Consider the following 12,839-nt stretch of genomic DNA (forward strand, 5'->3'; position numbering starts at 1 on the left):
GTTCTGCTTTGCTCCTTACCCTGGCTTCAGCCTGTCCTAAGTGATTTGTCGTGTCATCAGGTATAGGCCCAGCATATTACACTTAAGTAGTGCAATTAATCAGCTGCATTTGAATCATTTTCAGTACATTTTGAATTACATCTGTAGTTATGTCTGCTCTGTCTACTGCAGCTTGAATGCCTCTTGATATGTCAAATGAGGTCAGGTGCCATACAACCATCATAACCCTTTCTTCTTAAAATATGAATGTTACCCTTGTCCTTTTCCCATACATTCAAAAATCCCTTCTTCCTCCCTTTGCCCTCTTTTAGAGGCTGATTCCCAATTTGACCTGCCTTGTAAGAACTTGTAAGCCCACTACCATCCATCCTTGGTCTCTCCCTACAAAATATTTATATTTTTCTATTAGAATAAGAAAGGGCATCATACAGGAGAGTATGTAGGCATTAGTGTATGTAAATGTTTTGTGTGTGAGATGGAGTGAGACAGACTGGCGGATTCTCCCCCGCTGTTCATTCAAAGTTGGCCTAATTGAGCTGTCAGCCGACACGGTCAAAACAAAACCACTGCCAACAACCTCTGACCCAACTGCATAATGTAGTTAGCGTTGCCTTGACACAATTCAGGTTTCTTTATTGGCATGACAAATATACATTCTTGTTGCTTAAGCATGTATGCCATTAACAGAACAGTAAACAAAGACAATGCACTCTGTGATATTTATTTTCCCTCTATCAGACCTCCCACCGCATTGTTTATTTATGGGATGTGCTGTCCCAGATAAAGGGGTTGGGTGGAGGGCGCCTGTGAACAGGACAGAGTCACGCTAGGGGGACAAATGTGCCACGCCCCCCCTACCGTCTACCCTCCCTGTCCCCCCGCTGTCTTTTGCTGCCTCATCTCAGAGTCATCCTGCACTTTCCCAATAGAGCACATCTAAATAATCTATGCATCTGCACAGTTCCATTGACATCCAGGAAGGTAGTGCATTATGTGGTTACTAGTGCATGAACACTGGAACAATTAAGGACTATGCAGAATCTGGCATGAATTCACATAAAGCTTGGCATCTTCCTTACAGGGTTATAATATGACATGCAAAGAAAATCACATTACTGACTATACAGTAAAATGGATGTGGAATGATTCAAGCACTATAGTTGGAGTCTGCAGGGACTTATGACAGAGCGGGGAAGACTTATATGTTACCCTCGAGAATGACGTTTTTTAAGTCTGCCGCGGAGTTGACAGGGAACACTGTGTGGGTGGTGTTCTTTCTCTCCACCAACGTGGCCACAGCCTCACCAAGGTCCAGGTGGTTCAGGTAACCAGGAGCCATGCGCTCTGGAGGGGCCACACCTGTGTTGACCTTTACCTGAGAGAGCAAGTGAATGGAAGCCAGTTGGCATTGGTTAACAGTAAAGTACTTAAGTAAAACTACTTTAAAGTACTACTTAAGTTGTTTTTTTTTAATTTGTATTTACTATTTATATTTTTGACTCCACAACATTCCTAAAGAAAATAATGTGCTTTTTACACCATATATATATTTTCCCCTGACACCCAAAAATATTAATTGCAGGACGGGAAAATTGTCCAGTTCACGCACTTATCAAGAGAACATCCCTCGTCATCGCCTGACCGGCCTCTGATCTGGCGAACTCACTAAACACAAATGCTTCGTTTGTAAATTATGTCTGAGAGTTGAGTTTGCCCCTGGCTATCCATAAATTAAAAAAGTGCACCGTCTGCTTTTCTTAACAAGGAATTTGAAATTATTTATACTTTACCAAAAGTATATTTTAGCAAATACATTTACTTTTGATACTTAAGTATATTTAAAACCAAATACTTTTAGACTTTCACTCAAGTAGGATTTTACTCGGTGACTTTCACTTGAGTAATTTCTCTTTTAAGGCATCTTTACTTTGACAATTTGGTACATTTTCCACCACTGTTGGTTAATGATAGTGTACAGCAGATTGGCTGAGTGTACAAAACATTAGGAACACCAAATATTGAACTGCACCACTTTCTGCCCTCAGAACAGCATCAATTAATCGTGGCATGGACTCTACAAGGTGTCAAGTGTTCCACAGGGATGCTGGCCCATGTTGACTCCAATGCTTCCCACAGTTGTGTCAAGTTGGCTGGATGTCCTTTGGGTGGTGGACCTTTCTTGATACACATGGGAAATTGTTGAGCATGAAAAACCCAGCAGCGTTGCAGTTCTTGACACAAACCAGTGAGCCTGGCACCAACTACAATACCGTGTTCAAAGGCACTTAAATATTTTGTCTTGTCCATTCACCCTCTAAATGACACATACACAATCCATGTCTCAATTGTCTCAAGGCTTAAACATCCTTCTTTAACCTGTCTCCTCCCCTTCAGCTACACTGATTGAAGTGGATTTAACAAGTGACATCAATAAGGGATCATAGCTGTCACGTGGATTCATCTGGTCAGTCTCATGGAAAGAGCAGTTTTGTATACTCAGTGTATATGAACCAACAAACAAGACAAGGGAAGGGTGTATTCAGGATCACAATGTTGCAGACAACTTTTACTGGCAATTGCCATTTGGGTAGATTGAGACAAGTTCTGCAACTGATAGATAGCTTGGGTATACTTAAGGATACCCATGCTATCTATCTAACTATACAATGGGGGTTTTATGTTATAGATCTTGGCCACACCTGGTTGAGTTTGCAGGGCACTTCTGGGTACTCCTCTCGTAGTACCTGACAGAATGCCAGGGTGCTGGCGGCGCCAACAGTCAGGAACCCTGTACCTGGCATCAACAGCTTCTCTCCAGCACCACCTGTGGCACGGCACAGCACACATCACTGTCCAATAACCCCCAAGCCATGCTCAGCATAATGTGCAAGGACCAAATTTTGTGTTATCAAGCGGGGAATAAAGTTGTTCCTCAAGACATGTGCACTAACAAGTGTTGACGATGTCACGAAAATGGTCCAATCTTTCACAGGACACACTACTGTACTGGCTGGGATGTAGGGAGGGGCCCAGGTGGGGAGACTCACCTGTGATAAAGGTGTAGGTGCAGTTGGGGTCGTCTCTCACCAGCGGAAAGAAGACCTTCCATGATACAAAGGTGCTAAACAGCAATGTCTCAATCACCTATGGGTGGATGAGAAGTATTAAAATAGATTAATACAGATTACAAAGTAGTGAGAGAGGAAGAACTCAAGACGAGAGGGAAATCTAAATAGATGTGGAACTGACAGAAAAGAGAGGAAGGTTGTGGAGTGCAGATTTAAAACAATGAAATCATGACAGTTTAACAGATAATGGGGATGATAAACTCTGGATCATGGATTAGTCAGTGAGGTGTGTTGAAGACTCACCCAGTGTAGTTCTTTCAGAGTCTGGGTATGTGGAGGTCCACCCTGCCACCAGCTGAATCCCAGAGATGACACAATGTCTGTCACCTTGCCAACAGACTTTAGAAGGGTGTGCTTGACCACCTCTGCCCCCTCCTCTGAACCTGAGACGAAGAGTAACAGTTTGAGAGGTGTTTCCATACATTACTTTTTAGGGATATGGGATACCTTCAACAATACTCTCATTTCTAAAATATGTCTATGTAAAATGTTGTCACCTGCCAAGGAGTGTGAATGGGTGCTCTTACCAACATTCCCGACTAGGGTAGTGAGGTTGTCTCGGCTGGAGGGCGAAACAAACCCCCTGAGCTTCTCTAATCTGCTGTTGTCTCTGGAGATGACAGCCACCTTAAAACCTTGAAACATGGACAGTACAGTCACAAGCAGGAAATACACAAATGTGACTGTGGCAAACAGAAGGGTAAGTTTGCTGCAGTAGATGGGTTTACTTATTGCTAAATATTTTATTTAACATTGTAGAGTGTCATGGACAATATATTATACTATTCAACAAAACACAATTCAAGAAACCAGAATGTCCACTTGACAAGTGATGGACACTTAAGGCAACTTGTCACCTGAGGAATGACAGTGCGGTATAAATGAAAAGGGCTACACCAATCAACTCGTCGTGGTATTTCGATTCACCATACATTTTATTATCTATCGCGTCCCGAGAAACCTATGTGAAAAAGTTAAACCAAGATACACAGGCTTATGCTAGGCTACCAGTACTTTTGACGAAATACAACAATGTATTCACATTTCTCCCGATGTTAACTGCTAGTGGAGTGCAAGACAACATCAAGTTTTTTGGACATTCTTAGGAGAATCACAACTTGAAATCTGTGCGTAAAGGAGAGGCCGGTTATTTTATGCGCGTTGACAATTCACCTTGACAACGAACGGTAGCCTCATCATTTTCCCCCCTTAATTACTCAAATCTCTCATCTATTACCCAACATAATTTGAGAAACAAACAAAACTACTTCCCAGCAGAGCCAATTTGATCCACCCATCAACGACCAATGGCGCACACAGCATAAGATTTATTAGACCTCTTCATATATCCTACATATTTTGCATGCAGGAAATGATTGATTACGTTGCACAATTTAATCCTGCCCATTAACCGTGGGCATTGTCTTGAGGCAGGTGTAATGGTTTCAAGACTCCGTATGCTCCTTAACTCAATAAGGACATCTTACCTTTGTCGAGGAGTGCTTTAACTATTCCAGAGCCCACTGTTCCTGCTCCACCGAGAGCTAACACAACTCTGTCCGCGTTTGACATGCTGAATAGGTCCAAAGGAATTTAAACACTGCTGACAGTCTGAGTTTGTGGAGAGTACTTTGTACCACCCGGGACCTTTAAACAAATAACAAGGGCCACAGTTCCGCCCTTTTACCAGTGTCACTGAAGCCACGCCCGTATCAGGTGAAAGAACAACCGCAAAACCTAATTGACCTCCCATCTCCCCTTTCACCCCTCTCTCTCTCTCTCTCTCTCTCTCTCTCTCTCAAATATTACAGATACTTCATATATTAAATTCATAGGCTGTATTTTGAATATGTATAAGCTTTATATGAACATTTAAATAAAAATGCAAATTAATTGCTTATTAATTAATTTAGTATGAATATTACATTTTTTTTGTTAATTCCGATTCAGTTGTTCTTCACCAGTTAACACAGCCACAAAGGCATAAACCGCGCCCAGAGCCATGTATTTAGCGAGATGGCCCAAGGCAGTTTCAACATTATGATGCATTAACATGACACTTCAACATTCTATGTCAGCCAGAAAATACCACCCACCTGACTAGAATGTCGTTGCAAGCTTTGAAAATAACAGTTTATTTTTTTTATTTTCATCCTACCCTGTGATTTCTCGTTATTTAATTTTTTTTAAGATTACTTCTTATCTTTTCAACCACAGATCATGGAAACGCTGTGTTTTCACATTATGTAGACACTGGTTTTGTGCTGGAGATAATAATTATGAGGTTGAAAAGTGGCAGATTTTCACTTTGAGACCAAAAAGCTTATTTTTGTTTTCATAATTTTTTACCACTTTACTTTATGGCTGTGCTATAGATGGGTTAGCTGACAACTTCTCGAAATGACAATACATGTGGGGAATAGAAGGCGACTCGTTTCGGCTAGTTTAATGTTGTTCTTTATACCATGTCTTGTTTTGAGGTGTTTTGACTGATTTCATGGCCAATGCCAATATGGCTAAAATTCGCTACCTAGATAACCAACAACTGTAATGCTGTATTTGAGAGACAACAAGTGCTCATTGTGCAAATGTATTTATGTTTTCAATAAACATTGGAGACAAAATGTAGTTTAGGCTACATGTTGTCAACAATCTAAGCCAACCTATCTGTTTTGACCCATAATTACTCATGCATCGGTTTTGAGGCTAGCCTAGTGGTTAAGAGCATTGAGCCAGTAACTGAAAGGTCACTGGTTTGAATCCCCAAGCCGACTAGATGAAACATCTGTTGATGTGCCCTTGAGCAAGGCACTTAATCACAATTGCTCTGGAAAAGAGTGTCTGCTAAATGACAAAAATCTAAACAAAGTTGGGCTGGGGGCTGAGCTAAATCGAGTGCACCCACATTTTTTAGCTGTCACGTGACAGTTAACTTTTCTGAACTTTTGGTTGGGTTCAAACATTAAAATCACGCTCATCGATGTTATAGGTTTAGGGTGAGTAGCTACAGAGATACCATAGATAGATAGAACAATGAGACAGATATTCTACTGGACGTATAAATGTGATCCGCTTGGCGTTTCCACGAGGAAGCCCATTGGCCAGCAATGGGAGAAGATGGATGGAGATGGATTTTGGAAGACATTCTGCACATTTTCTCATCAAACATTTGGTCTCAATACTGTTTTCTATAAACCAAAACTAAAATCTGTTACGAACAGAGTGGATAAAGTTTTGTAGACTTTACCTTTTGCCAAAGTAAAAAAAAAAAAAGACGATGTTTCGAAGGAGTGCAAAAGTGAATCTACTGCGCAAGCGCATTTGAGAGTAGGCGTTCCCTAACAAAAATATGCAAATATTCTCGGAACGCACCAATAGGCTCTCGCTAGCTCTTCCCATTATGACTCATTTGTTCCCATTGGAAACGAGAGGCTGTGGTCTATCTTAGTTATACAAATCTTTGGAAATAATTTTGAGGAGATGTGAAACTCCATTGGAATCGTATTAATGCCCATTGTGTACGTTGCCCGTGCCTCGGCAATTGGCCGCGCGGTGCATTCTGAGCTATTCTGGTACAAAGCGAGTTCTCCAATGAGTGAATGGGAGTCAATTGTGCGCTAGCTCAAAACCCCAACATTAGCATGAATTTCGTGAACAACAAGCATAACATTACAAATATTTTACGAGATGTGAGATAATTAACGTGTTCTCTGTAATATCGTATAGCTTTGGATTCGTGACATGTACTTTCGAGGAAAATAGTGTCAGGTCGCGTCAATTCGAATCTGGTATCAGAACAAAATAGTCAGCACATAGTAACTTCTGATTTCTTTGTACTTTAATTAATGCAAACACATTTATGGTAAATATGTGGTTCGTATATACGGGCTCCCTGTAACACCACGCAGGGCAGACAGAGAACTGAGTTTCGCATCCTTTGCTTTTCATTAAATACTCTGACAGAGATAGTTCCCACTCAATGCTGGCCTGTCAGAGGGAGGATGAGCGTGGTTTAAACTTACTCATCCTATCGTTGGCGTGCAGGTTGGTCCCAACCTCGAGACGCCTCCTGTTGCCGGCCGTAGTTATTATCTTTGGCAGTCGATTTATCTTGTGAATGCACAGTTCTCTAAAAACCCGACACCCCTCTGCATATACATTTCACCCATATCCTGCCCTTATCTTTTAACAAGCTCTTCCACATCCCTGATTTACAGCATCTGCATTCTTTCCATATGACTCACCATCCCATGAGCCCCTTCCTCTCACACAGCAGTATACTCTTATCATATAGAGTATAAACTTAATATTATAGCATAGCTTCTTTGTTATATTATATAGGTTATGCAAAGAAATAGTTGGTCAAACCCTAACAATAGGCAGATTTCTGGATTCATACCCTGACTTTGGGAAGGAAATTTGTGACGATGGTTTAGCAACCGCGCGACGCAGCAGGATAACGTGAACCTGATTGGTCGACAGTCTTCTGGGTGGGGCGTAATACCAAAGATTTTTTATAACTTAACCAAGAGACCACCAGCCTGTCATTTCTTCTTCTTCTATGGTATATTGGCGATCGCACAATGTAATGTGCATTCCGCCATCTACTGTGAGGGATGGAAACAGGATTCCCCAAAAATTGAACAAAAAAAATCTTTTTTTTAATCAAAATACCCAAAAATGTATAAATAAATCAAACAAACTAAATCAAACAACTTCAAACGCTATTTGTTTAAAAAAAAAAAGTGATTTTTTTTAAAACAAAAAGCAATTATAGTCAAGACATGGGTGGAATAAATAAATCATGAACAAATATAAATGAAACAAGGTTTTCATCACTATTGATGTTTATTGCTTTGAACTGTACAAATTGGAAAGACACATTTTACATATAGTATTTTATAGAACTTATACATTAAATGAGCCCCATTAAACACAAATTAAGGGCGGTCTACACACCACATGAGGAATACAGTTTTACTCGGGGGGGGGGGGGGGGGGTGTGTGTGTGTGTGTGTGTGTGTGTGTGTGTGTGTGTGTGTGTGTGTGTGTGTGTGTGTGTGTGTGTGTGTGTGTGTGTGTGTGTGTGTGTGTGTGTGTGTGTGTGTGTGTGTGTGTGTGTGTGTGTGTGTGTGTGTGTTGCAAATATATTTCTTGCACTTTGATGCATGTGTACTGTGTCTTCCTGTCCTTATTGGGTCCAACGTGGATCGCAGCGGTTCTTGTTGCTACCGGCTGCAATCTAGAATGATGAAAACAGTTCAGTCATTTTTCTAACATCTCACTCACATATATAGAGACAGCAGGCCAAGGTAGGAGAGTCAGACACACACACATGCAACAACATCACTCACACTTAATTCCAGTATTGGAGTTGTGACAGAGATCCTCTCTGTTCACCAATCGGGGTGGCCAGCGGCAACACAACCCCATCCATTACAAGGGACAGCAATGGGGTTTCCTCTCAAAGCGAGAATGTCTGTCTCTACACTGAGCTGCCAGTTAATGCCAACCAGAAACGCCAGCTAGCAAAGTCCAAACAAAGAGTTGGCCAAATCAGTGTTGGATAGTGTGGATTCACACTCGCTGTCTGCACAAGCATCAGGGAATGCCTCCCCTGTCTCCAGGGGACAGTCAGATCTGCAGCTGCATGAAGTCCTACTCTAGTCTAAGCATATCTGTCCAACATTGCAAGAACTGCAATATCTTTCATAGCGTGAGCTGCCCCCTTCTGGATATGTGCAAATAAGAGGGCCATAAAGTAAAACTTAGTGAGGGTGACAGTTCTACAGGAGCAGAGCGAGAGCAGTGGATTATTACCAAGGCGAGGAAGCCATAGAGATGGAGGTGTCTCCACCTCACAAGAATCCACTTGATGACTTTGAAGCAAGAAGCTCTACCCCTCTGCCCGTTTATTTTAATGGCTGTTGCAAAACTACAAATCCAGACCCTGAGGTTTTCTGCCTCACCTGCAGGGTCTTCCACACTAGTGCCTGCAAAGAGGTGGCGATGTGCCAGGGAAACCATGTGATCCTTCAGGTGTCTGCACAAGTACGCCAGGGTGAAAAAGGGTCCCTTTAATTCTGTGTAGGTACTGCAGTGCTGAGTACTGCAAAGGCTGTTGGTATAGAACACCATTTAATTATGCTTGTGCCCAACATTTTCACCAGTCATCCTCAGTTTAAATGTAGAAATAAATTGAAAGGCACTTGATGTACATTGGGAAAAGCACTGATTTAAAACAATGCCTAAAAAGCTCCTTAGAATTGATATCCCTCCATAAAAATAATAATGGAAATCACTTACAGTTACAGTGCCTTCAGAAAGTATTCACACCCCTTGACTCTTTCCACATTTTGGTGTTACAAAGTGGGATTCAAATGGATTTAATTGTCTTTTTTTTTGTCAATGATCTACACCAGGTATTCCCAAACTGGGGGTACGCGCGAAATAACAACACAATGTCAAATACAGGTAGCCTAGTCAAATAATTAACATCCAATCACATTAACCGTTACTCTCTTGCGGGAATTCCACTAACGGTCCGTATGTAGCCAAACATAGCTGCTGCTCATGTTGGTATCTGTACTGATGGCGCAAAAGCCATGCAGGGAGACATAGTGGAGTGGTAACGCGCGTGCAAGCAGTTGCTCCCGGCGCCACTTGGGTACACTGCAGCATCCACCGAGAGGCTCTTTCTGCCAAGGGAATGCGTGACAGCTTGAAACACGTTTTGGACACTACAGTGAAAAGGGTTAACTTTGTTAAAGCAAGGCCCCTGAACTCTCGTGTATTTTCTGCACTATGCAATGATATGTGCAATGACATGGGCTTTTCTAACATACAGAAGTGCGCTGGTTATCAAGGAGCAAAGTATTGACCCGTTTTTTTTTAATTGAGAGCTGAGCTTAAAGTTTTCTTTACTGACCATAATTTTCACTTGTCTGACCGCTTGCATGATGGCGAGTTTCTCACACGACTGGCCTATCTGGGTGATGTTTTTTCTCGCCTGAATGATCTGAATCAATGTGCGGGACAACATTGAGGCTGTGATTAAGAAGTTGGAGCTCTTCTCTGTCTGCATTAACAAGGACAACACACAGATCTTCCAATCATTGTAAGATCTTATGTGTGCAAATGAAGTGAAGCTTACCGACAATGTCAAATATGATATAGCGAAGCACCTGAGTTGGGTGCGCAATTACGCAGGTAATTTCCCGAAAAGGATGACACAAACTGGATTCGTTATCCCTTTCATGCCCTGCCTCCAGTCCACTTACCGATATCTGAACAAGAGACTCATTGAAATTGCAAAAAGCGGTTCTGTGAAAATTTCATTTAATCAGAAGCCACTGCCAGATTTCTGGATTGGGCTGCGCTCTGAGTATTCTGCCTTGGCAAATCATGCTGTTAAGACACTGATGCCCTTTGCAACCACGTACCTATGTGAGAGTGGATTCTTGGCCCTCACTAGCATGACAACTAAATACAGGCACAGACTGTGTGTGGAAAATGATTTAAGACTGAGACTCTCCAATACAACCCAACATTGCAGAGCTATGTGCATCCTTTCAAGCACACCCTTCTCATTAACCTGTGGTGAGTTATTCACAATTGTAGATGAACAAATAAGGTTTTATATGTACAATTGTTAAATAAAGAGCAAAATGATTGATTATTATTCTATTATTATTTGTGCCCTGGTCCTATAAGAGCTCTTTGGCACTTCCCACGAGCCGGGTTGTGACAAAAACTCACCCTCATTCTTATGTTTAATAACTGTATCGTATAGTGTGTGTGTGGCAGGCTTACAATCATGGTAAAAAACAAAATTTGAGTGTGCGCTGACCCTGGTGCTGGAGGGGGTACACAGCTGAAGGTTGAATGTTTGAAGGGGTATGGGACTATAAAAAGTTTGGGAACCACTGACCTACACAATAATCATGTCAAATTGGAAGAAAAATTCTAACATTTGTAAAAAAATATATATATAATATGGAAAATAAAACACTAACATATCTTGATTAGATAAGTATTCAACCCCCTGTTAGACTACAGGGGGTTCAATACATGTTAGAATCAACTTTGGCAGTGATTTACAGCTGTGAGTCTTTCTGGATAAGTCTCGCTAAGAGCTTTCCACACCTGGATTGTGCAACATTTGACCATTATTCTTTTCAAAATTCTTCAAGCTCTGTCAAATCGGTAATTTATCATTTCGAGACAACCATTTTCAGGTCTTGCCATAGATTTTTAAGCAGATTTAAGTCACAGCTGTAACTCAGCCACTCAGGAACATTCACTGTCTTCTTGGTAAGCAACTCCAGTGTAGATTTGGCCTTGTGTTTTAGGTTGTTGTACTGCTGAAAGGTGAATTCATCTCCCCGTGTCTGCTGGAAAGCACACTTAAGCAGGTTTTCCTCTAGGATTTTGCCTGTGCTTAGCTCCATTCCATTAGTTTTTTATCCTGAAAACCTCCCCTTAACTTAACGATTACAAGCATACCCATAACATGATGCAGCCACCACTATGCTTGATTATATGGAGTCACACTCAGTAATGTGTTGTATTGGATTTGCCCCAAATATAACTTTGTATTCAGGACAAAAACTGAATTGCTTTGCCACATTTTTTTCACTATTACTTTATAGGGCCTTGTTGCAAACATGATGCATGTTTTGGAATATTTTTATTCTGTACAGCCTTCCTTCTTTTCACTCAATTAGGTTAATATTGTGGAGTAACTACAATGTTGATCCATCCTCAGTTTTTTCCTATCACAGCCATTAAACCCTGTAACTGTTTTAATGTCACCATTGGCCTCATGGTGAAATCCCTGAGCAGTTTCCTTTCTCTCTGGCAACTGAGTTAGGAAGGACACCTGTAACTTTGTGGCGACTTGGTGTATTGATACACTATCCAAAGTGTAATAACTTCACCATTATCAAAGGGATATTCAATGTCTGCTTTTTTTTTAACGAGTTCTACCAATAGGTGTCCTTCTTTGCGAGGCATTGGAAAACCTCCCTGGTCTTTATGGTTGAATCTGTTTGAAATTCACTGCTCAACTGAGGGACCTTACAGATAATTGTATGTGTGGGGTACAGAGACGAGGTAGTCGATTAAAAATCATGTTAAACCCTATTATTGTGAACAGTGAGTCTATGTAACTTATGTGAATTGTTAAGCCCATTTTTACTCTTGCCATGAAATGTGGTTGAATATTTGACTTGAGACATTTCAGCTTTTCATTTTTTATTAATTTGTAAACATAAAAAAATAAACATAATTCCACTTTGACATTATGGGATATTGTGTGTAGGCCAGTGATGACACAATGTAATCCATTTTAAATTCAGTCTGTAACACAACAAAATGTGGAATAAGTCAAGGGGTGTGAATACTTTTAAGGCAAAGTACATGTTGCCTTCAATTCAAAATACCCTTAATTTGTAATAATTTATAAATTAGCTTTAGCCCACCCAGGGATTAAAAGTGAAGTGCCAAACTCTTGTATATTTTTCTATTTTGGGCTCTTGGTAGGTCCTTAAATTTCCCTGAAAGTGACCTTTGTTTTCCATTATAATTTATCCAGTCTCATTGACCGTTGGGATCTGGAGCCTTAAACTTATGTTATGAGTCTGAAACCAGTGATTACATGTTGCAGCTCAAGATTTAAGATAATACTGCCAAATGTGGTTTGAGGTTAAG

At 40.9% G+C, this 12,839-nt stretch overlaps 1 protein-coding gene across 1 annotated transcript; it reads right to left on the minus strand.

Moving 5' to 3' along the window:
* Positions 1-616: 616 nt before the first annotated feature.
* On the minus strand, positions 617-4,823 carry LOC106560895 (uncharacterized). Its single transcript, XM_014124299.3, has 6 exons — positions 4,616-4,823; positions 3,656-3,763; positions 3,372-3,511; positions 3,048-3,144; positions 2,700-2,824; positions 617-1,375 (listed from the first exon to the last, which is right to left on the minus strand). The coding sequence occupies exons 1-6, from the start codon at positions 4,698-4,700 to the stop codon at positions 1,199-1,201; spliced, it is 732 nt and encodes a 243-aa protein (XP_013979774.1). The 5' UTR covers positions 4,701-4,823; the 3' UTR covers positions 617-1,198.
* Positions 4,824-12,839: the final 8,016 nt, after the last annotated feature.

This window comes from Salmo salar, chromosome 10, assembly GCF_965601325.2.
Source record: "Salmo salar chromosome 10, fSalSal1, whole genome shotgun sequence".
NCBI classification, from domain to species: Eukaryota; Metazoa; Chordata; class Actinopteri; order Salmoniformes; family Salmonidae; genus Salmo; species Salmo salar.

Coding starts and splice junctions, on each gene's coding strand:
- LOC106560895 (XM_014124299.3), bottom strand. CDS start 4,700: ATGTCAAACGCGGACAGAGTTGTGTTAGCTCTCGGTGGAGCAGGAACA. Junction 3,145..3,371: donor CTCTGAAAGAACTACACTGG/GTGAGTCTTCAA, acceptor ATCCACCCATAG/GTGATTGAGACATTGCTGTT. Junction 2,825..3,047: donor CACCTACACCTTTATCACAG/GTGAGTCTCCCC, acceptor GCCGTGCCACAG/GTGGTGCTGGAGAGAAGCTG.